Here is a 22,305-nt window from a genome sequence, read left to right on the forward strand (position 1 = left end):
TTAGAGACCCTCTTTCAGATAAACATTGAAAACACATATGTGGCACGTGGCAGCAAGTGTTATGGTGCCAATAAGTAGCCCGTGGCAGCAAGTGTGGTGGTGCCAATAAGTGGCCCGTGGCAGCAAGTGTGGTGGTGCCAATAAGTGGCCCGTGGCAGCAAGTGTCGGGTGACTGTTGGAGGATACCTGTGGAAGAGGGGTAGACATTTTTGATTTGCCTGTCAAGGAACAGAAAGTTGAAGTTGAAACCTATGTCAAGGACTCTATGGGAATAGAATAGAATAGAATATGACCCTGTTTATACTGTTAGCATAGGACTGAAAAGCCACTTTACAACCGCAGTCTAAACAAGGTCTTATGTATTTGAGTAAATTCAAAATTTTATAAATAAAAACCTTGACTTTATCCTACAAAGATGAGGTTCACTCTTGGCTTTCTCCCATCCTGTCTTTCTTTTCCCTTCGATTTGGGGACAATGAGACCTTACAATTCCCTCTGTCATATCTTTATATTCTTTCTTCTTCTTCTTCTTCTTCTTCTTCTTCTAAAAAAAAAAAAAAAAAAAAATGGTTGAAGAAAAAACCCAAAAAAAAAAAAAAAAAAACAAAGCTATAGGGGAGCGGGAGTAAGAGAGAGATGAAATAGAAATGAGAGGAAGGGAGAGAGAGAGAAGGCTAGAGAGAGAACTGTAATTTGAAAATGTTAGAAGTATAGAAGAGAAAGAGAGAGAGAGAGTGAGAGTATTGAGGGAATGAGAGAGAGAGAGAGAGAGAAAGAAGAAAGAGTCGAAGGGACTGAGCGAGAGAGAGAGAGAGAGGGGAGGTTTTAGAGAAGTGTAATTTGAAAAGAAGAGGTGTAGAAATAAGGGAGAGAGAGAGAGAGAGAGAGAGAGAGAGAGAGAGAGAAGGTAGTAGTGAAAGGGGTAATTGGTGCTTATTATTAGAAGCTCTTATCATACCCGGTTCATACAAACACACCACTGCACTTTCACTACTTGTGTGATCACTAAACTTACAGATTTTCCTAAACTAAACTAAACCAGTCTAGTTAGCTTGGAGGGTAGCGCGTCTGCCTTAAGCGCTGGGTCGCGGGTTCGATTCTATTTTGAATGTCAAAATTGTCAAACTAATAAATGTCAAAGTAAACAATATTGCCAGTTTTTTTTTTTTTTTTCTTAGGCAATAGGTAGGCAAGTCCGTTCTGAAAACACTCGTTAAAACTTTTCAGAGGGGGCTGGTATAGTTTTGTTTTAGTTTGGTTGGTAGCAAGTCTGTCTTGTAAGCGCTAGTTCGCAGGTTCTATTCCCAGCCGTGGTTGATGGTATCCTTAACTGTCAAGGTTCGTTCTCGGAACGGCCGACTTTCTCCTATCCTGTCTTCCTTCCCTCTTGACTTTCGGGATGAACTCAGTAGGTAGGTAGATAGGTGTTCCCACCTAACAAAAGTTTATCCTTTCTGTATGTAGCTAAGTAAAATGCAGTTTCTTTGTGTTATTATATGTATCACAACTTTGGTGCTCACTGCAGCATTGTAGGATTTTTCCCAATATCTCAATAATCCTAACATCCAATGTTTACCTACCGTGCTGGCACCGGTCGCTATGCGCATTTATATGTCATAGCTACTCATTTTCCTCACGAGGCTGAGTGGGCCCCGCAACATCCAGTCACGGAGTCAATCATTTGCTTGATACAAATTTCTTGACCCCGCCGGGAATCGAACCCGGGTCTCCCGCGTGCAAGGCGAGTGCAGTGACCACTACGCCATGGGAGCTGACTGAAAGGCTATTTATAGAGAACCATGTCACGTTCAAGTCAAGAAAAAAGAACTTCTAACAAGGCAAAACATGAAATGAAAACAGGTAGGTACTTACATTGATTAGAGATCCGCCTAGAATACCCGTAGAACAGTTGATATCTACAATCTGAAACACAACCCAAAAAGTCACCCATCCATTTATTGGCCTTGCTCGGCGTAGCTTAACATAGATGACGCTAAAACCGGTCTTAAATTAACGACTGAAATGTTATCTAAAACTTTCTCGCTTTGAGTTTATAGGTCGTCGCGACAAATTTCAAGATCAGAGCTCATTTGTGTGAGAAAATGTGAAAAAAATCCCCCAAAAACCAGTTTTTTTGGATTTTTGGCTTTATGGTTTTCTGGACAAAATTTGCACCACCATTTTCGTGTTCCTGGTAAAAAGACCTTTAATTTGATATATAGGTCGACCAGGTTTGGATAAGTCCTTCTATGGGAACAGACAGACAGACATCAGGTAGACCTGATCAGGTGTGCCTGTCAGATCTACCTGATAGTGAGTGGCTGGCCTTAGTTTGGGGTGCACTCAACCTAAGGAGGATAATTAGAAGTAATGTAATTGCTGTGGTATCCACAAAAGTTGTGGAAAGGAATCTAGCTTCTAAGATAAGATTTAACAATACAACTAATTAGGCTAGCCCAATCATAATTCAAAATCTCACCTCTCGTCCTTATTCACATGGTTATTGGTCGCCCCTGACACCGGCGTTTCTTTGACCTCAGATTTAACTTCGGCCGAAGTGGGCACAGGGGCCGCAGCTGCGGCTTGTTTGGCCTCAGCTGCGGCTTGTTTTGCCTCAGCTGCGGCTTGTTTAGCCTCGGCACGAAGGCGGGCTAGGGTTTCCTGGCGTTCTGTTTCGAGACGGGCAGCCTCCACACGAGATTGTTCTATGAGGCGAAGCTTGTCGTTGAATTTGAAGCCTAGTTGTACCTGAGGAAGTGAAAATTACAAACCTTAGAGGCCAGATACTCACTACCAGGTAGAGTCAGCCTCTCAGGTCTACCTGATAGTGTGTGTGCTCATCAGGTATCAGATAGACCTGACAGGCGGATCTGATCAGGTGTACTTGTCAGGTCTACCTGATAGTGTGTGTGCTCATCAGGTATCAGATAGACCTGACAGGCGGGAGTAATGAATTATGACGTCATTGGCTACAGGAGCGTATGCCGCGACGTCAAACTTTACGATTTACCGGTATTTTTTAAATCGATTTATCTCGGTATCTGGAAGTCGTAGAAGAAAAAGAAAAATTCCGTTGGTCCTCATTTTTCCTGCTCTATGACTTTGAAACATCACCCAAGTAAGCGCAACTGATCTATTCCTTGATTTTCTGCTAGGGTCGACACTATGGTCAGAACTATAGTCAAAGCCTCGTTGAGCACGCTTCTACGCTTCTATTCATTTAGCATGGTTTGTTTTATTAGCTCTTGGGTCGGTACTATGCGAGGGCCGATGGTCAGATGTGGACGCCCACTTATTGTCTAATTCAGTCTAATATACACTCCATTATTCTTTGCCCACTTATTGTCTAATTCAGTCTAATATACACTCCATTATTCTTTCTTACCTGATCATGGGATACGTTGGGTTCCAATCGCTCAAACAAAATCATCACATCATAGAGGTGACTGTGTGGTAGTGAGTCCATACAACCGACTTGTGTCATAACGTAGGGGATGCACTGAACGACCAGGTTGGAGTTGAGATTGTGAGCAGAGTCCGTGACGAAGAGAACCTTTTCGATTTTCGTGTTGTACTGAATAAGCTTGAAGAAATCGTCACCTGAAATTAAAACAAGTGAAAAATTAAAATAATAATAATAGTGCTTATTTATACTGCTCGCATAGGACTGAAAAGTCCCTTTACTCTAGCAGTAGGCTACTACTATTATTGTGGAGGCGAGACCTAAACTTTGTACCGTGTTCTGACTCAGCACCTCGTCCAAGATGATATCCGAGATGTAGTCGATGATTTCTGGAGTTAACTTGTACCCTGGCCGAATCTGAAGAAATAACAAACATTTAGACAAGCTTTAACTTATAACTTTGAGGCTTTTAATAGAATAGAATAGAATATACCTTGTTTATTCTATTCTATTCTAATCAGTGGCGGAGCGTGGTCCAAATTCAAGTGTAGGGCGTGTTGGGCTCATGCACAGGTCTACCAAGTCCCATCACAGTACATGCCATTAATATTTATGAGGATAAAATGCCATACCTCGGCTGGGATTGAACCCACGCCCTCCTATTTACCAGGCGAGCGCCTTGACCACTACACCACCGAGGCAGGCAGGCCAAAAATAAGTACACTATTAGGTATACAAGAGCCGTATTTTATTAATCCTCTCTGTGGCACTTTCGCCAAGGAGATGTGAATTTTCAACTTCAACACCCTGACTACCAAAGCATATTACATGGTAGATTGAAGATTCTGTAACTTTGTGAAGGTCCATCTTGACTAGGTAGGTTGAAATGATATAAACATATACTTCTTCACTATTTTTTAAAATATTCTGGGTTTTATTTCATTTTCATTAAAAAATAGTGAAGAAGTATATGTTTATCATTTCAACATATTCCATGGTGTTTACACACAGAAACCCATGAATTAGAACATCCCCCTAACATGGAAGACAGATTATTGGAATTTTTTCATCAAAAAATGGCAAAATTTCACCTAGAGGCCCTCTTTCAGATAAACATTGAAAATACAAATGTGGCACGTGGCAGCAAGTGTGGTGGTGCCAATAAGTGGCCCGTGGCAGCAAGTGTGGTGGCACCACTACACCCAAAGAGTGAAAAATGACCTCTGTCTTGCCTCTTTACGCACAGAGGGGCGTAATAAAACACGGTTATACTTACAGAAATCATCACCGCTGTTGTAATGATAAATGACCACCACTTTGTCCCCAGTAGCCTCTGTTAATACTTTGCTTATAATCTCGATCTTCTGCTCGGTGGTGGTTGTCGATGTGGGTTTCACGTGATTGGTAGTCGGTCCTGCCAAGTAAGTAGGGGGAAAAATCAAATGAAGAAATAACAAACATTTAGACAAGCTTTAAATTATAACTTTGAGGCTTTGATAGAATAGAATAGAATATAGGTACCTTGTTTATTCTATTCTATTCTTATATACCTGTTTATTCTAAGAAGAAATAACAAACATTTAGACAAGCTTTAACTTATAACTTTGAGGCTTTTAACTAATTTTTTCATCTCAATTTGATACTTTTATATGATACTTTTACACTTTACTTTTATATGATTTGATACTGTTACAACTTTTATATGCTTTTTTGAAGAGCTCCTTACCTGGAAAATGATCATAAGCTGAGGTGTGACCTTCTCGTTGATTGTACCGGCCCCAGCTTTTTTGAAGAGCTCCTTACCTGGAAAATGATCATAAGCTGAGGTGTGACCTTCTCGTTGATTGTACCGGCCCCAGTGATCTTACTGTGAAGCCGATAACACACTTGATGCCAAACTCCCATCGAGTTGCCAGAATTACTCGAAATCTGAAGACCGGAGGAGCGGATAATCTTCTCTATGATCTGAGAATAAAAGGAAGTTAGTAAGTATTAAGTTGTGTACTTTACACTGTATCCCATACGTTGTTGTTGTTGTTGTTGTTGTTGTTGTTGTTGTTGTTGTTGTTGTTGTTGTTGTTGTTGTTGTTGTTGTTGTGTATTAAGTTTTCTACTTTAGACTGTAGGTATCCCATACTCTAAAGCACAAGGGAATTTTTTTTTCTTTTTTGAAGAGGTTTAATAGAGGGAACTGTGACTCTCAAGGTCTTATCGTTGAGAGGACGACAGGATAGGAGAAAGCCAGCCATTCAGAAAACGCACGCGCACAAACACATTACACTAGTGTTGCTTGCAAGAGAGCTTTGTTCGGGACAGTTGATGTGACGTCATCGGATAGGAGAGAGTGTCTAGAACAGTGGTTCTTAATTGGTGTTCCGCGGAACCTAGGGGTTCCGCGAGTTGACAGCAAGGGTTCCGCGAGATATTTTGGAAAAATCATACAACAAACGAACAAATATTTTATAAACAAAGTCATGTTTTTTTTTTGCAATTTTATTAATGTTTCAACTTTTCAACTTACTGTTCATTACAAAGTTTCTCATCAGTCAATGGTTTCTTCAAATTAAATTGATCCCAAGGGCAAGGTAAAACTAGAACCTTGACAAATGGAGTGTGCCTGAAGGCATGCGATGTGTTCCAATCCACTCTCCCCAAAACAGAAATTTCATTTATTGATTGAAGGCTTTAATGGCAGGATTCTGATACTGATGGTGGGTTTCACCAATGACTTAAATCAGAGATTTCACTAAAAATGGAATTTTTTTTTAAAAATTGGGTATTTTAAAAAAAGAAGAAAAATAAACAAAAAACATCGTCACTTGTTTTTTTTTTTTTTTTTTTTTTTTTTTTTTTTTTTTTCATTTCCCGGGCATAATTTGACTGAGGCGCTTCTTGAAAATACCCAGGGTATTTACCCCAAAAATAAGTACCCGGGTATTTACCCATCACTAGTTTTTAAAGACTCCTTTTTGGATGATTAATAGTGAAATCTCTCATTAAGTCATTGGTGGAACCCACCGAGAGAGCCTTCCACCCAGCCAGTCCAGCCACAAACATCTCACCTGTCACCGTGGGACACACCTTCTCTCCATCACTGCTCCCCTCTTTGCTTCCCCCATTCAATGCTCCCTCGGGTCGTTAGTGGACTCGTGATAGCGACCGGACTGACTGTTGTTGGACATGTGTGAGCCTGAGGGGGGAGAAACGAACGATATTTTACAAGGATACGAAATAACAACTCTTTTGACCAACAAATTCATCATTTAAAATGATTTCTTTTGGGTTTCAAGAGGTTCAAGAGGTTTTAGAGAGGGAACTGCAACTGTTAAGGTCTTATCGTCCCGAAATCGAAGAGAGAATAAAGACAGAATAGGAGAAAGCCAGCCGTTCCGAGAACGAACTTTATCCGTTCAGGATAAAATCCGCCCCGGGCGGGAATCTGAACCCGCGGCCTAGCACTTACACGCCAGATGCGCTACCAAACAAGCTAACTAGGCTGGATTTTTTTATTATTATTATTTTATTTAATGTGGCAGGATTCTCCGAAAGGAGAGCTCTTTCACCCAACCACAGGTTTTGTCGAGAATCTAATTGCTTAGATACCCTACATTAATTTTATGTATTCCACTGCCATTGTTGCAAGTTTTCAGATTGTTTTAAAATGTTTTATTTATTTAAAAAAAATAAAATAAAATAAACAGTTGTTTAGAGTCAATCTTACTTGGTCGCTATGATCGACATGCCACTTTTACCTGTCGAGCGTCCTTTAGCGTCATGCGCAGCTCCACCATAGTGTCCCTGCGCGCCATGCTGACCTGCGTTCGCGCTCTTCTCTCCTCCCTGCGTATACGAATAATTCCCGGAACCGGCGTAATTTCCCGGCCCATAATTCCCGGCGGGGCCGCCAGGAGGACCCCCAGGACCGGGATAATGGTTGTTGTATATCTCGGGCGGGCCGAACCGCTGTCTCTGATGGTAGGAAGGCGGGGGTGGTAAATTGTTCCCAAGAGCAAGGAAAACCTAGACCCTTGACAAATGGAGTGTGCCTGAAGGCATGCGATGTGTTCCAATCCACTCTTCCCGAAACAGAAATTTCATTTATTGATTGAAGAAGGCTTTAATGGCAGGATTCTCATACTGATGGTGGGTTTCACCAATGACTTAATCAGAGATTTCACTAATGGGAGAATTTTTAATCATCCAAAAAGGAGTTTGTAATGATAGAAACGAGTTTTTAAAGACTCCTCCTTTTTGGATGATTAAAAATTCTCCCAATAGTGAAATCTCTCATTAAGTCATTGGTGAAACCCACCAAGCACCAAGAGAGCCTTCCACCCAGCCACAAACATCTCACCTGTCACCGTGGGACACACCTTCTCTCCATCACTGCTCCCCTCTTTGCTTCCCCCATTCAATGCTCCCTGGCGATGTATCGCACAGTGTATACACTGGGCTCCCTCGCTATGATCGCACGCTAGCGTGTCGTAGTGCGTGCGCGAAGACTTGTAGCAAACGATGTCGCATTGCGCTACGGACGGCGAGGGTGTAGAAGTGAGAAGTTCTATATGAGCTTCTATAGTGGCCTGCGTCATGACGTTGAAAGTGAACGCGAAGACTTGTAGCGAACGATATCGCATTGCGCTACGGACGGCGAGGGTGTAGAAGTGAGAAGTTCTATATGAGCTTCTATAGTGGCCTGCGTCATGACGTTGAAAGTGACGAACTTGAGTTGTTTACATCTCTGAAAAAGACCAAAAAAAGTTTTTTTTTTTTCTTTTAAGAAATTTGATAGAGGGAACTGTAACTGCTAACGTCTTATCGTCCCAAAATCGAAGAGAGGAGGAAGACAGGATAGGAGAAAGCCAGCCGTTCCGAGGGCGAACAACATCCGTTCAGGATAAAAAATTAGCAAAGGGCGGGAATCGAACCTACGGCCTAGTGCTTACAAGGCAGATGCGCTACCAACCAACCTAACTGGGCTCGCTAGAATGTTGATTATAATTCTGAAAAAAAAAAACCCCAAGTATATCGGCGGTTAAAAAGGGTTTAAAAAATTATGTCCACAAATTAAAAAGGGTTTGAAAAATTGTGTCCACAAATTAAAAAGGGTTTAAAAAATTGTGTCCACAAATTAAAAAGGGTTTGAAAAATTGTGTCCACAAATTAAAAAGGGTTTGAAAAATTGTGTCCACAAATTAAAAAGGGTTTAAAAAATTGTGTCCACAAATTAAAAAGGGTCTGAAAAATTGTGTCCACAAATTAAAAACGGGTTTAAAAAATTATGTCCACAAATTAAAAACGGGTTTAAAAAATTGTGTCCACAAATTAAAAAGGGTTTAAAAAATTGTGTCCACAAATTAAAAAGGGTTTAAAAAAGTGTGTCCACAAATTAAAAACGGGTTTAAAAAATTATGTCCACAAATTAAAACGGGTTTAAAAAATTGTGTCCACAAATAGTAGACCGGCCATCGACGTCAATCGATGTTGACTGACACGTCCACACTGCCTCGGCGACATAGATTCACCTCGTCAATCGACGGCCGGTCGACTATGTTTGGACACACCTTGAAATGTTTCTTGTGGTTCGGTAGAGGGGGAGGGGCTACTTATAGGCAGTTTCTTCGTGTTATTATATCACAACTCTTTGGTGTTCACTGCAGCATTGTAGGATTTTTCCAAATATCTCAATAATCCTAACATCCAATGTTTACCTACCACGCTGGCACCGGTCGCTATGCGCATTTATATGTCATAGCTACCCATTATCCTCACGAGGCTGAGTGGGCCCCGCAACAGCCAGTCACGGAGTCAATCATTTGCTTGATACAAATTTCTTGACCCCGCCGGGAATCGGACACCCAAAATAGATAATTAATTACTTACCCCCAAATCTGGAGTAGGTAAGTACCTAGTTACATCATCATATATTCCTTTACAAAGACTTTTACAAGTCTTCAGAAAATAACCGGTTCACACTGTACGAGTAAAGAAAGGCGCCTTCTGATTGGTTCAAAGGTTTTCGTAGCGGCCGCCTTTAGTTTTTAGTTTTTTTATTTAGTTTGATTTTACTATAACATAACTAGGCTAGCCCAGTCATAATTCAAAATCTCACCTCTCGTCCTTATTGACATGGTTATTGGTCGCTCCTGACACCGGCGTTTCTTTGACCTCAGATTTAACTTCGGCCGAAGTGGGCACAGGGGCCGCAGCTGCGGCTTGTTTGGCCTCGGCTGCGGCTTGTTTTGCCTCAGCTGCGGCTTGTTTAGCCTCGGCACGAAGGCGGGCTAGGGTTTCTTGGCGTTCTGTTTCGAGATGGGCAGCCTCCACACGAGATTGTTCTATGAGGCGAAGCTTGTCGTTGAATTTGAAGCCTAGTTGTACCTGAGAAAGTGAAAATTACAAACCTTAGAGGCCAGATACTCACTAGCAGGTAGAGTCAGCCTCTCAGGTCTACCTGATAGTGTGTGTGTGCTCATCAGGTATCAGATAGACCTGACAGGCGGATCTGATCCAGCATCCAAGTGTGCGGCTACAACGGACCATGGACCCTCACCGAGACCATCGCAGAAAAAATACTCAGCCCAATTCCTTGATTTTCTGCGAGGGTCGACACTATGGTCAGAACTATAGGTATTTCTTCCCCATTTATTTTCCCTTTTTGATAGTTAGGTTGTTGATTTGTAATAGATAGTAAAGGGGAACCGTTTGTATTGTAAATAAATAAATATAGTCAAAGCCTCGTTAAGCACGCTTCTATTCATTTAGCATGGTTTGTTTTATTAGATCTTGGGTCGGTAGGTACTGTGCGTTCTCCGATGGTCAGTTGGTCAGTTCTCCGTTGTGGACGCCCACTTATTGTCTAATTCAGTCTAATATACACTCCACTATTCTTTGCCCACTTATTGTCTAATTCAGTCTAATATACACTCCATTATGTAACTCTATTCATTAAATATAATCTTATACTATAAAATCAAGATCCATTCACTCATTCACATTTCACACACTGATTGCTCTATCTCCTGAACCACAACACCTAGAAAGCTGAAATTTGGTAGGAATATTCCTTTTTTGGTCTAGGTGTGCAATAAGAAAGGATTTTGGGAAAATCTAAACCGATCCTGAGATATGATCAATTTTTGATCGTTAAAATCTCCAGAAGAAATAACAGAGTGCAGAGACTGCGGGAGAGAAATGTTCCGCTCTCGACCAACATTTTGAGTTTCGTTTATGTTTCTAGTTTGATAACTATGCAGCTAATAGGGAGCGCGCAGCCCGACCGTATTTTTTATTATTTTCTACAAGTTCGGCCATGCCTTTTCTACTAGTGGTAACTTTTCATTGGGATTTTGTAGGGTTAGCCAACCCTCCACAAGACATTTATGGAAAAAAACCTAACCAAAAAGCTACTGAAGACCACTCAGATCTTCAAGCTTAGATAGGATCCTGCTTAACTCCAAACACAAAAAGCCCACTCTGAGGCTTAAGTGTAGAGGCAACTACCCCAAAGGATGAGTTGAACTTATATGAATCTAGGTTCTACTGAATAACTCACCTCCAATGGTTTGGAATCAACGCTGAAGTGGAACGTCCTCCACTGCACTTTCCTACTGAACACATGTCTTGCACTGTCATAGTCGCTTTTGTACTGAAAGAAAATGACTCTTCATAAAATCCAATACCTCTACCTCTATTTTTAGTTAGATATTCTTACTCCTTATGCAGGATCCCAAAAATCACATTGGAAAAATTTCCATCTGTCTGTCACGCTGACGGCTGGACCAATTAAGAAGAGTAGGTACTCAGGGTGACATAGGCTACTTAAAATTGTCGCATTCCATCCTGATTCAAAATGGCGGCACTTCGAAGACATGCCTCTTACGCTACACAGATAGAGATTGACTCAAGGATGAGTCAACTACTAGTTATAAAATAATAATAAGCACCCGGTTTTAAAATAAACATCCGGTTTTAAAATAAACATCCTGTTTTCAAACAAGCATCCGGTTTTAAAACACGCATGCGGTTTTCTCACTCAGGGTGACATAGGCTACTTAAAATTGTCGCATTCCATCCTGATTCAAAATGGCGGCACTTCGAAGACATGTCTCTTACGCTACACAGATAGAGATTGACTCAAGGATGAGTCAACTACTAGTTATAAAAAAATAATAATAAGCACCCGGTTTTAAAATGAACATCCGGTTTTAAAATAAACATCCGGTTTTAAAATAAACATCCTGTTTTCAAACAAGCATCCGGTTTTAAAACACGCATGCGGTTTTCTCACCGTATACGTATCCGTCACATCGATGAGAAGTTCACGCAACGCCTGCGTAGACGCCTTATAATGGTGTGCCGTAGCGGGGGCGGTCGTGTGCGGCAAAACTTTGAGCCGCATGCGTGAGTCTTCCAGATAGTCGGCGCCCCAGAGCCGCAACCACTCGGGGAGATATTTCCAGTGATCCTCGATGATTTTGAGATACTCGTCCGAGTCCGTGCGTTCTTGGAACGGACTGGAAAACAATAACAATATTAAGTTTTATTCTTTCATTCTTTACAAAACTAGCATATTCTTCACTATCCCTGTAAGTACTTGTGTACTTTTAGAGACCACAATTTTCTTATTAATATTGATTTATTTCACTTCATATTTCAAAATAGTGTGCGGCAAAACTTTGAGCCGCATGCGTGAATCTTCCAGATAGTCGGTGCCCCAGAGCCACAACCGTGTTCTGACTTTGTAGGCTAATAAGATACTTACATGGGATGATTGCGTTGAATATACACCGAGGCGAGACTGATAGATAGCTACTTTGTCTCCTGTTTCTGAAAAACAATTCTCTCCTCAAAATAGAACAAAGTGCTCTGGTATTTCTATCAACTTCTCCCCTCGATAGCTACTTTGTCTCCTGTTTCTGAAAAACAATTCTCTCCTCAAAATAGAACAAAGTGCTCTGGTATTTCTATCAACTTCTCCCCTAGATGGAATTGAAAAAAAAGTGAACGTAAAGAAGATCAATACGAGTCAAGTACTTAGGTAGGTTGATGATTTATTACAGCTGGCAGCTTGTTCCTTGCCCCAAACAGGCATTTAAGACATTGGTAGATTTTGTGAACGTAAAGAAGATCAATACAAGTCAAGTACTTAGGTAGGTTGATGATTTATTACAGCTGGCAGCTTGTTCCTTGCCCCAAACAGGCATTTAAGACATTGGTAGATTTTAAATCGAGTTGGAAAACGTAAGGAGATACCTTCAATATCCCAGGGACACTTCAATCGGTGACCCAAACCAGAAAGAAAATTCCAAATGTCAATTTTTTATCATTCTTTTCCCCCAAGTGGAATGTGAAAGGGACCTCAGGGTACGGGCCAAATATTTCGTAACGTGTTCTAATGAAAGACAAACCTACCACAAAACAAAGGGACCGTAGAAAATCGTGCACTTCCTACACTCGTTATCAGTAGAAAATCACACAGTTAATGACCTAAATTACAGGAAAATTTCTATCATTCTTTTCCCCCAAGTGGAATGTGAAAGGGACCTCAGGCTCAGGGTACGGGCCAAATATTTCGTAACGTGTTCTAATTAAAGACAAACCTACCACAATACAAAGGGACCGTAGAAAATCGTGCACTTCCTACACTCGTTATCAGTAGAAAATCACACAGTTAATGACCTAAATTACAGGAAAATTTACTTGAAAAGTGAGAGAAAGTGGAAAAATTAATTTACAAGAAAATCGTCCGAAAAAATTTCAGAACTCCATTTTTCCCGAAAAAATAAACATTGGAACAGCTGATTTTGCGACGCGAGCGATCTCTTTTGTTTATTCTCGGAAACTTTTTTTACAGTGATGCCAAGTTTATTTTTAAGAGGTTTTTTTATCCGGGAGGTTTTTTTTACTTTCCTTATCCTATAGGAAGGAAAGTAATGTAATCGGGTCAAATTTTCGATGGTCAGTTTTTAGTGTCAAAACACGTTTTAAGGTCCCTCAATGCTTTGTACCTACAAGTAATTAAGTAGCAGTTTCCATGGTAATTCATTTTTATTTTTCAATTTCACGGGAAAATTTTATCATTTTCCCCTTAATTTAAATATCTACATGCCAGCCTAGTTAGCTTAGTTGGTAGCGCGTCTGCCTTGTAAGCGCTAGGCCGCGGGTTCGATTCCCGCCCGGGGCCCTAGCCGTCCCCTAGCATCCCATACTTTAAACCTTTAAAGCACAAGGGAATTTTTTTTCTTGTTTGAAGAGGTTTAATAGAGGGAACTGTGACTCCCAAGGTCTTATCGTTGAGAGGACGACAGGATAGGAGAAAGCCAGCCGTTCCGAAAACGCACGCGCACAAACACATTACACTAATGTTGCTTGCAAGAGAGCTTTGTTCGGGACAGTTGATGTGACGTCATCGGATAGCAGAGAGTGTCTAGAATCTAGATTCTAGGAGATCCAGAAGTCGTAGAAGAAAAAGAACATTTTTCTAGTTCCCCATTTTTTCTGCTCTTTGACTATGAAACTTCACTCAAGTAAGCTCAACCTCTTTAATCTCAAACAAAACTTTAAGCTCAAAATAGAGCCCTGAAAGAAAAAAAAAAGACTTACCTCGGTGGCAGTGACGAATTTCTTAGGTATGTTGAAACAGTGCCGGTTGTACACATCTCTCAGGGGTATCACTTGAACCGGGGTCTTCAGATTGGGGTCATCACTGATTGGAAACCCGACACTGATCGCGTTAGTTTCCACATCCGTACCTGAAACACACGAGAAAAAAAAAAAAAAAAAAAAAAAAAAAAAAAATTTTCAAAGCATTTTTTTTCAAAAAAAAAAACCCCCCCAAAGGTTGACTGTCTCACCAACAACAGTTCGTTTCCATATATTCCATAATAATACTTAAGACTCATAATTCAGTGAACTGTTATTTTAGGTCTGATAAAAAAGACAAAAGTACCTTTAAAAACTTTATCTTAGTGTAGCTTTAAAATATATAAAAAGAAAACACTCCAAATCCACCCCTCATAGAAATGAGGGAAACACCTGGCCAACATGAGTGAATAATATGTGGGCTTATCTTATCCTATCTTTTTTAAAAGTACCTAAGATATCTTGATGATAACATACCATAATCTCGGTTGGGATTGAACCCACGTCCTCCTGTTTACCAGGTGAGCATTTTGACCACTACACCACCGGGGCAGGTAATACTCACCAACACTCAGCTCAAGCATATTCCACTCGCCCTCCTCCTCATCGGGTCCTGGAGACGGTACCACTCCTCCGAACATGAATGGTCTGCCCTCCCCATATTTGGTTCGCATAAAAGTTTGAAACGTGTGTAGCTGTTTGAAGTTGATGTACTGCTTGAACAGGTTGGCATAAGTGGACAGCACATGCTCCTGCTTCCCTTTCAACTGAAAGAGAACAATAAAATTAAAAATATGGTAAATATAGACTGCCAGACTATGATGTCAAGACAAGACAAGACACGACTCCAAAAAATATTGTGAAGTAGTAGGTATTTGTTTTCCATACAACAAATAGTTGAAATGGACCTTCACAAAGTTACTGAGTCTTCAATCAAGGATCCAAAAAATATTATTTAAATCAGTTGATATCGAAAATTGGGGGGATATAAATTTTTGGGGGTTTGAATACCATACCACACAGGGTCCAACTTTACAGCATGATTTCTCGGCAATGACCTAACGTTAACCTTTCAAACCAAAAGAAATAATAGAAAATGTTCTTTTGAAACCAAAACTACAAGAATTATTCCCTAAATAGTTTAAGTTGAATTAGAAAAATCATAAACTAAAGCTCCCTATCATTCTCGGGCATATTCCTGCTAAGGTGACCATATTCCAGTTTTCATCTAGTTATTAACCTGTTATATGATTTTGGAGCACAAAACTACTTTCAGCAAGTGCTTAAGTACCTATGTGGATTTACCTGGGTCTCATAAGGTACAGATAAGAGAGGAACGTTGGTCTGGATGTATTCCTCCAGTTTTTGTGACATCTGCTCTTTGGTACCATTATTATTTGAGTGAGTGACCGAGGATGGGTCAGGTTTCTTCTCCTCGCTGCTTGTTGGTGAAGGAACAACAAGTTTCTTATCACAGGTTGGTGATTTCTGGAAATTATGACAGTGGTAACTTTTTATTGGGATTTTGTAGGGTTAGCCAACCCTCCATAAGACATTCATGGGAAACACCTAACCAAAAAGCTACTGAAGACCGCTTAGATCTTCAAGCTTAGATAGGATCCTGCTTAACTCCATACACAAAAAGCCCACTCTGAGGCTTACGTGTAGAAGCAACTGCCCCAAACGATGGGTTAAACTTATATGAATCTAGGTTCTACTGAATAACTCACCTCCACTGGTTTGGAATCAATGCTGAAGTGGAACGTCCTCCACTGTTGAATTAGAAAAATCATAAACTAAAGGTCCCTATCATTCTCGGGCATATTCCTGCTACGGTGACCATATTCCAGTTTTCATCTAGTTATTAACCTGATATATGATTTTGGAGCACAAAACTACTTTCAGCAAGTACTTAAGTACCTATGTGGATTTACCTGGGTCTCATAAGGTACAGATAAGAGAGGAACGTTGGTCTGGATGTATTCCTCCAGTTTTTGTGACTTAAGTATTACCTGGGTCTCATAAGGTACAGATAAGAGAGGAACGTTGGTCTGGATGTATTCCTCCAGTTTTTGTGACGTCTGCTCTTTGGTACCATTGTTATTTGAGTGAGCGACCGAGGATGGGTCAGGTTTCTTCTCCTCGCTGCTTGTCGGTGAAGGAACAACAAGTTTCTTATCACAGGTTGGTGATTTCTGGAAATCATGACAGTGGTAACTTTTTATTGGTATTTTGTAGGGTTAGCCAACCCTCCACAAGACATTCATGGAAAAAACCTAACTAAAGAGCTACTGAAGACCACTCAGATCTTCAAGCTTAGATAGGATCCAGCTTAACTCCATACACAAAAAACCCACACTGAGGCTTAAGTGTAGAGGCAACTACCCCAAAGGATGGGTTAAACTTATATGAATCTAGGTTCTACTGAATAACTCACCTCCACTGGTTTGGAATCAATGCTGAAGTGGAACGTCCTCCACTGCACTTTCCTACTGAACACATGTCTTGCACTGTCATAGTCGCTTTTGTACTGAAAGAAAATGACTGTCGCTTGAGACTGAGGATTATACTCGAGGTTTGAAAACTTGAGCTTCAAATCATTCCTCAAATACTGCTTCAACTCGACAAGGAGATTCTGAAAATTGGAAACAATAGAATTTAATTACCTATTGATGTTATCATCCACAATCATAATTATCAAGTGTAAGATGGGTGAGAAAAATTGTAAAATAACACAACTAGACTAAATAGCAATAATAAGGTCAAAACTTACTAACAAAACCTGAGACTGAGGATTATACTCAAGGTTTGAAAACTTGAGCTTCAAATCATTCCTCAAATACTGCTTCAACTCGACGAGGAGATTCTGAAAATTGGAAACAATAGAATTTAATTACTTATTGATGTTATCAAGTGTAAGATGGGTGAGAAAAATTGTAAAATAACACAACTAGACTAAATAGCAATAATAAGGTCAAAACTTACTAACAAAACCTCTGGCTTTCAAACTTCCAAATTTGAATTTGGTATCTATATCTGGTTGGATACAGTTTGCTTCATATTTTAATACCAAGTAATCTACATCTTGAAACTTGAACACAATTTTCAAGAGCCTCAAATGATAACATCATCATAATCTCTTTTCCCCTGAACATTTCTTCAGTACCTACCTATCTACCCACAATGTTGATGACAGACTAAATACTTACATTACTATAAGAAGTTTGATTTAGTCCATAAATTTCTAGCTTCCTATCTACCCACAATGTTGATGACAGACTAAATACTTACATTACTATAAGAAGTTTGATTTAGTCCATAAATTTCTAGCTTGTAGAGATCACATTTTTCTTGAACCATCATTCAACTACTAAACCACTTATTGGTCATTACTAGGAACACATAAATAAGTCTTTGTATGTCCAAACAACTACAGGGGACTATTCTAAGAAAATATCTACAGAATAGAAAAATTCAGTCAGCAGTCAGCAGAATACAAAAGTATGAAAAAGACTGAGGCCAATGAACATCAGAACCTGGAAAACAAAACACAAGTATATGACAAATTAATAAAAGAGTGGTACTTAGAACAGATTAGAGATTGTAAATGATTTTTTAATGGGTTTCATTGGAAATATAGGTCAAATACAAAAGTATGAAAAAGATTGAGGCCAATGAACATCAGAACCTGGAAAACAAAACACAAGTATAAATATGACAAATTAATAAAAGAGTGGTACTTAGAACAGATTAGAGATTGTAAATGATTTTTTAATGGGTTTCATTGGAAATATAGGTCAAAGCAGAGACTAAATCATCTGTTTTGACATTTCCTCATCAATTCAAAAAAGATACTCTGTGAATTGTCCTAATATGGTACCTAGATCAATTTGTCCTCTCAATAAAGAGTACTTGGAAATTTCTGTATTTTCTGTTCGTATATTTCCTCACAAAATATTAGCCAAAGCATCACACAGTGAATGTATTATGTGCAATAAATGATAACAGTGCTAGCCAACAACCTAATGTGAAGATTGTAACAAGTTCCACCGGATTGATCGCCAGTGTCCGAAATCCAGCACGAAGAAAACGCTACATTGAGGTAAGTTTTTACAAAACCCGTACAAAGCGTCTAAGGCCAGCCATTCACTATAAGATAGACCTGACAGGTACAACTGATCAGGTCCGCCTGTTAGCTCTACCTGATGAGCATTCATACTCTCAGGTAGACCTGACAGGTACGGCTGAGAAGGTCCGCCTGTCAGCTCTACCTGATGAGCACACACACTATCAGATGGAACTGAAAGGCGTACCTGATGACCTGTCAGGTCTACCTGATAGTGAGCGGCTGGCCCAATAAGTAGAGGTATATTTTGAATTAGTTTTCCAGAGGTTAGTTCTCACTGTACGTACACCCACATAACCAAATCACCCCAATCCCGCTACAATCCGAAATAATCGTGGGATCGGTAAAACGGATTCTATCCGGCTAGAAACGGGATTTCAGTATCCTCTAGGATTCACCAAACCCTTTTCTATCGGGTTTCTACTTCTTCCCCCCATCGAAAAATCTCAGCTTGGAATCCAGTTTCTATTTTCTATATCCACTTAGAATCCTGTCAATCAATCAACTTTCATTGTGTTAGCCAGCCTAGTTAGCGCGTCTACCTTGTAAGCGCTAGGGGATAGGTTCGATTCCCGCCCAGGGCGGATTTCATCCTGAACGGATAATGCTCGATCTCGGCATGGCTGGCTTTCACCAATCCTATCCTGTCTTCCTTCTCTCTTCGTTTTCGGGACGATAAGACCTTAGCAGTTACAGTTCCCTCTATCAAACCTCTTAAAAGAAGGATAATAAAAAATAAAATAAAAATAAAATAAAAATAAAAAACACTTTAAAAAAATAAAAAACACACTAGTTCTTAATCAATTTGAATTTGCCATAATACGGGCAGTTTCCCTTAGGCTGCGTGGGAGCCGCTATTAGACTACAGAAGCTTGAACATGGAAGACGGGGGCAGGGGTTCCCTAATGTGTTGAAGGTGTTTCTGATGATGATTTTCTTTTTAAGCATAAAGGTTTAATGAAGTACACTTCCTATTTTGGACTAAAAAAAATTAAACGAATTCAATCAATTAATCAATCAATTTTCATTGTGTGTTCACAGAGGAAACGTTCGTTAGACACGCAGAGTCTGGTCACGAAGGCTCCGGTGGCGTTGAAACCCTTTGCGGGACTTTACAATCCGTTTCCCTATGGCTGTTCTATTCTATGTAATCATCCCGCAGACTGCGAGGCCAAGGATGTCGTCCGGAGAGCGAAGGAGTCCTGGGTAAAACTGTTTCCAGTGAAAGGATAATTTTTTAGGGCAGAAAGCACCTAGGGCCAAAAACTAAAAACTTTGCGGGTCTTTTTTACAATCCGTTTCCCTATGGTTGTTCTATCCTGTATAATCATCCCGCAGACTGTGAGGCCAAGGATGTCGTCCGGAGAGCGAAGGAGTCCTGGGTAAAACTGTTTCCAGTGAAAGGATAATTTTTTAGGGCAGAAAGCACCTAGGGCCAAAAACTAAAAACTTTGCGGGTCTTTTTTACAATCCGTTTCCTTTCCCTATGGATGTTCTATCCTATGTAATCATTCCGCAGACTGTGAGGCCAAGGATGTTGTCCGGAGAGCGAAGGAGTCCTGGGTAAAACTGTTTCCAGTGAAAGGATAATTTTTTAGGGCAGAAAGCACCTAGGGCCAAAAACTAAAAACTTTGCGGGTCTTTTTTACAATCCGTTTCCTTTCCCTATGGATGTTCTATCCTATGTAATCATTCCGCAGACTGTGAGGCCAAGGATGTTGTCCGGAGAGCGAAGGAGTCCTGGGTAAAACTGTTTCCAGTGAAAGGATAATTTTTTAGGGCAGAAAGCACCTAGGGCCAAAAACTAAAAACTTTGCGGGTCTTTTTTACAATCCGTTTCCTTTCCCTATGGATGTTCTATCCTATGTAATCATTCCGCAGACTGTGAGGCCAAGGATGTTGTCCGGAGAGCGAAGGAGTCCTGGGTAAAACTGTTTCCAGTGAAAGGATAATTTTTTAGGGCAGAAAGCACCTAGGGCCAAAAACTAAAAACTTTGCGGGTCTTTTTTACAATCCGTTTCCTTTCCCTATGGATGTTCTATCCTATGTAATCATTCCGCAGACTGTGAGGCCAAGGATGTTGTCCGGAGAGCGAAGGAGTCCTGGGTAAAACTGTTTCCAGTGAAAGGATAATTTTTTAGGGCAGAAAGCACCTAGGGCCAAAAACTAAAAGCTTTGCGGGTCTTTTATACAATCCGTTTCCCTATGGATGTTCTATCCTGTGTAATCATCCCGCAGACTGTGGGACCAAGGATGTCGTGCGGAGAGCCAAGGAAGGAGTCCTGGGTAAAACATTTTTTTTTTCAAGAGGTTTGATAGAGGGAACTGTAACTGCTAAGGTCTTATCGTTTCGAAAACGAAGAGAGAAGGAAGACGGGATAGGAGAAAGCCAGCCGTTCCGAGAACGAACATTATCAGTTCTGGATAAAATCCGCCCCGGGCGGGAATCGAACCCGCGGCTTAGCGCTTACAAAGCAGACGGAAAATGAAAATTCGAGGCCGATTTCAAGAAATGTACGGTTTGGCCGCTATTTAAAGATTTATAGTCAAATCTCATCCCCTTTCCGCAGATACACGAAAGTAAAGCCTCCGCGCTTCCGAGCGACGAGTACCTGGCGATGTCACACGACGATTGCCGAGGCCTCGCGATGTCTCCCGAAGTCCCCGAGGAGCTGTTTCGGAAATACACGGATACGGACTCGCGCCCCCTCACACCGTGCGTCACTGTGGCGTCTGCGGTGACAAGGGGATCTCTTGGGTCGCGGCGCTGTGTGACCCCGGACCCGCCTGCGCAGAAAACTCTACTTGTACTGGACTTGCGACGGAGTCATAGCCAGGAGACACTCGCCTGCTGTCTGCCGGTAAGATAGGGTCACTAATCACTATGGGACTTTTTGTATAATAGACCTTGGATGGGTTTCACCAACCTTCTTTTGAGCCCCTAACGCCTGTTAACTTAACCGCCCTGTTAAGCCTATAGAAATAAAATGGAACTTAACAGGTTGTTAGCTTAACGGGGTTTCTATGTAGAGGCTGAAAAAATATTGGTGAAACCGACCACTTGTGCGTCAATAATTTAGGTTCGATTTTAACGTTAAAGAGCAGAATGGAATTTTTACTTTCTATTTCCTTTTCGTATACGAAAATACCGGTAAATTTCGTATCCTGACGTCATGGCGTACGCTCTCGTACGCCATGACGTCTTATAAACTTCGCCTCAGTTCAGCAGGCCAAGTTTCAGTAAGCAGTTCTAATTCTAATTTAGAATAGTTTGCCGTAATATGAGTAGTTCTCACGTATGTACATAAAAATCAGGCTGGTGTCCATTATGTTAAATGGGAGAGAATGGCTCCCAAATTGAGGGATTTACCGACACTATTTTCACCTCCAGGGGATGTTGTCCAGTCAAGGAGGTCTTACCTGTTCCCCCACTCCTCCCGACACAACGCCATCTCCCAAACCGGGACCTAAGAAGAACACTGCCACCCAACCTGGCGGTGGTAATGCCAAAGCTAAAGCCTCTAATGATACCAATAAGGTAAGTCTGGGGGACCTTGAACATGGAGCAGACCAGTGTCCTGCTGTGGTAGTGTGGTACTATAAATAGGGACCAGAGCAGTCAAACCCTAACCAGCCTTGCTAGCTGGTGGTTTTATCATGTTTCAAAGGAAAAGCACAGGTCCTCCGTGATGGTTGACTGCAGTAATTATTGGCTAGAGACTATCAATCCCCCTCGGTGCAGCTTGACCGCTAGAACAACAACGAACAACTAAGTGAAAGGGTGATATTCCAGAGTGGTTTATGAAGTGAACTTGTTGCAAAATGAAGACTGTACCTAAAGAGAAGGCGTATTTTCCTTTCCTTGGATTTCCTCCGTCCTGTGCGGTTTACTAATAGATATCAATGTTATCTTTCTGTCCTGTGATTCTAAGCCGAGTGTAAATCAAGAAGACAAAGCCAAGGAGCTGAGCGCAGAAGATGAAGAAGAGATGATTAGAAGACGAGGCAAAAAGAAGAAGAAGAAAAGCAAGGCAGAGGAGGCGAAGGATCTAGAGAAGGAATTCAAAGGACTGGCAGAGCCTGGAGAGACTCTGGTAAGTAGGAGAACGGAGCCCCGACCCTATAGCCTAGC

At 40.9% G+C, this 22,305-nt stretch overlaps 2 protein-coding genes across 2 annotated transcripts in view; one reads left to right on the forward strand and one right to left on the reverse strand.

Moving 5' to 3' along the window:
- Nucleotides 1-17,592, reverse strand: LOC103511765. The gene is made up of 11 exons (XM_026825429.1): nucleotides 17,339-17,592; nucleotides 16,485-16,682; nucleotides 16,060-16,242; nucleotides 14,613-14,814; nucleotides 14,009-14,157; nucleotides 5,207-5,368; nucleotides 3,719-3,820; nucleotides 3,386-3,583; nucleotides 2,497-2,748; nucleotides 1,873-1,923; nucleotides 1-186 (listed from the first exon to the last, which is right to left on the reverse strand). Exons 1-11 carry the CDS (start codon nucleotides 17,408-17,410, stop codon nucleotides 1-3), a joined length of 1,755 nt encoding a protein of 584 aa, XP_026681230.1. The 5' UTR covers nucleotides 17,411-17,592.
- Nucleotides 17,551-22,305, forward strand: part of LOC103511767 — an 11,248-nt gene continuing 6,493 nt past the window's right edge. Inside the window, exons 1-6 of the mRNA XM_026825430.1 lie at nucleotides 17,551-17,601; nucleotides 18,009-18,149; nucleotides 19,215-19,379; nucleotides 20,744-21,034; nucleotides 21,565-21,711; nucleotides 22,106-22,267. Coding sequence (XP_026681231.1) covers nucleotides 17,551-17,601; nucleotides 18,009-18,149; nucleotides 19,215-19,379; nucleotides 20,744-21,034; nucleotides 21,565-21,711; nucleotides 22,106-22,267 — 957 coding nt within the window. The remainder of the gene's footprint in view (nucleotides 17,602-18,008; nucleotides 18,150-19,214; nucleotides 19,380-20,743; nucleotides 21,035-21,564; nucleotides 21,712-22,105; nucleotides 22,268-22,305) is intronic.

The sequence above is a fragment of the Diaphorina citri genome, unplaced genomic scaffold, assembly GCF_000475195.1.
Source record: "Diaphorina citri unplaced genomic scaffold, Diaci psyllid genome assembly version 1.1 scaffold749, whole genome shotgun sequence".
Lineage (NCBI taxonomy): Eukaryota > Metazoa > Arthropoda > Insecta > Hemiptera > Psyllidae > Diaphorina > Diaphorina citri.

Excerpts from the sequence above, each read along its gene's own strand:
- LOC103511765 (XM_026825429.1), bottom strand. The coding sequence starts at position 17,410 with ATGATGGTTCAAGAAAAATGTGATCTCTACAAGCTAGAAATTTATGGA. Across the intron at positions 1,924-2,496 it reads CAGGGGCGACCAATAACCAT|ATTGTAGATATCAACTGTTC; the intron begins GTGAATAAGGAC and ends GTTGTGTTTCAG. Across the intron at positions 187-1,872 it reads TAGGCGGATCTCTAATCAAT|GTATCCTCCAACAGTCACCC; the intron begins GTAAGTACCTAC and ends CCTCTTCCACAG.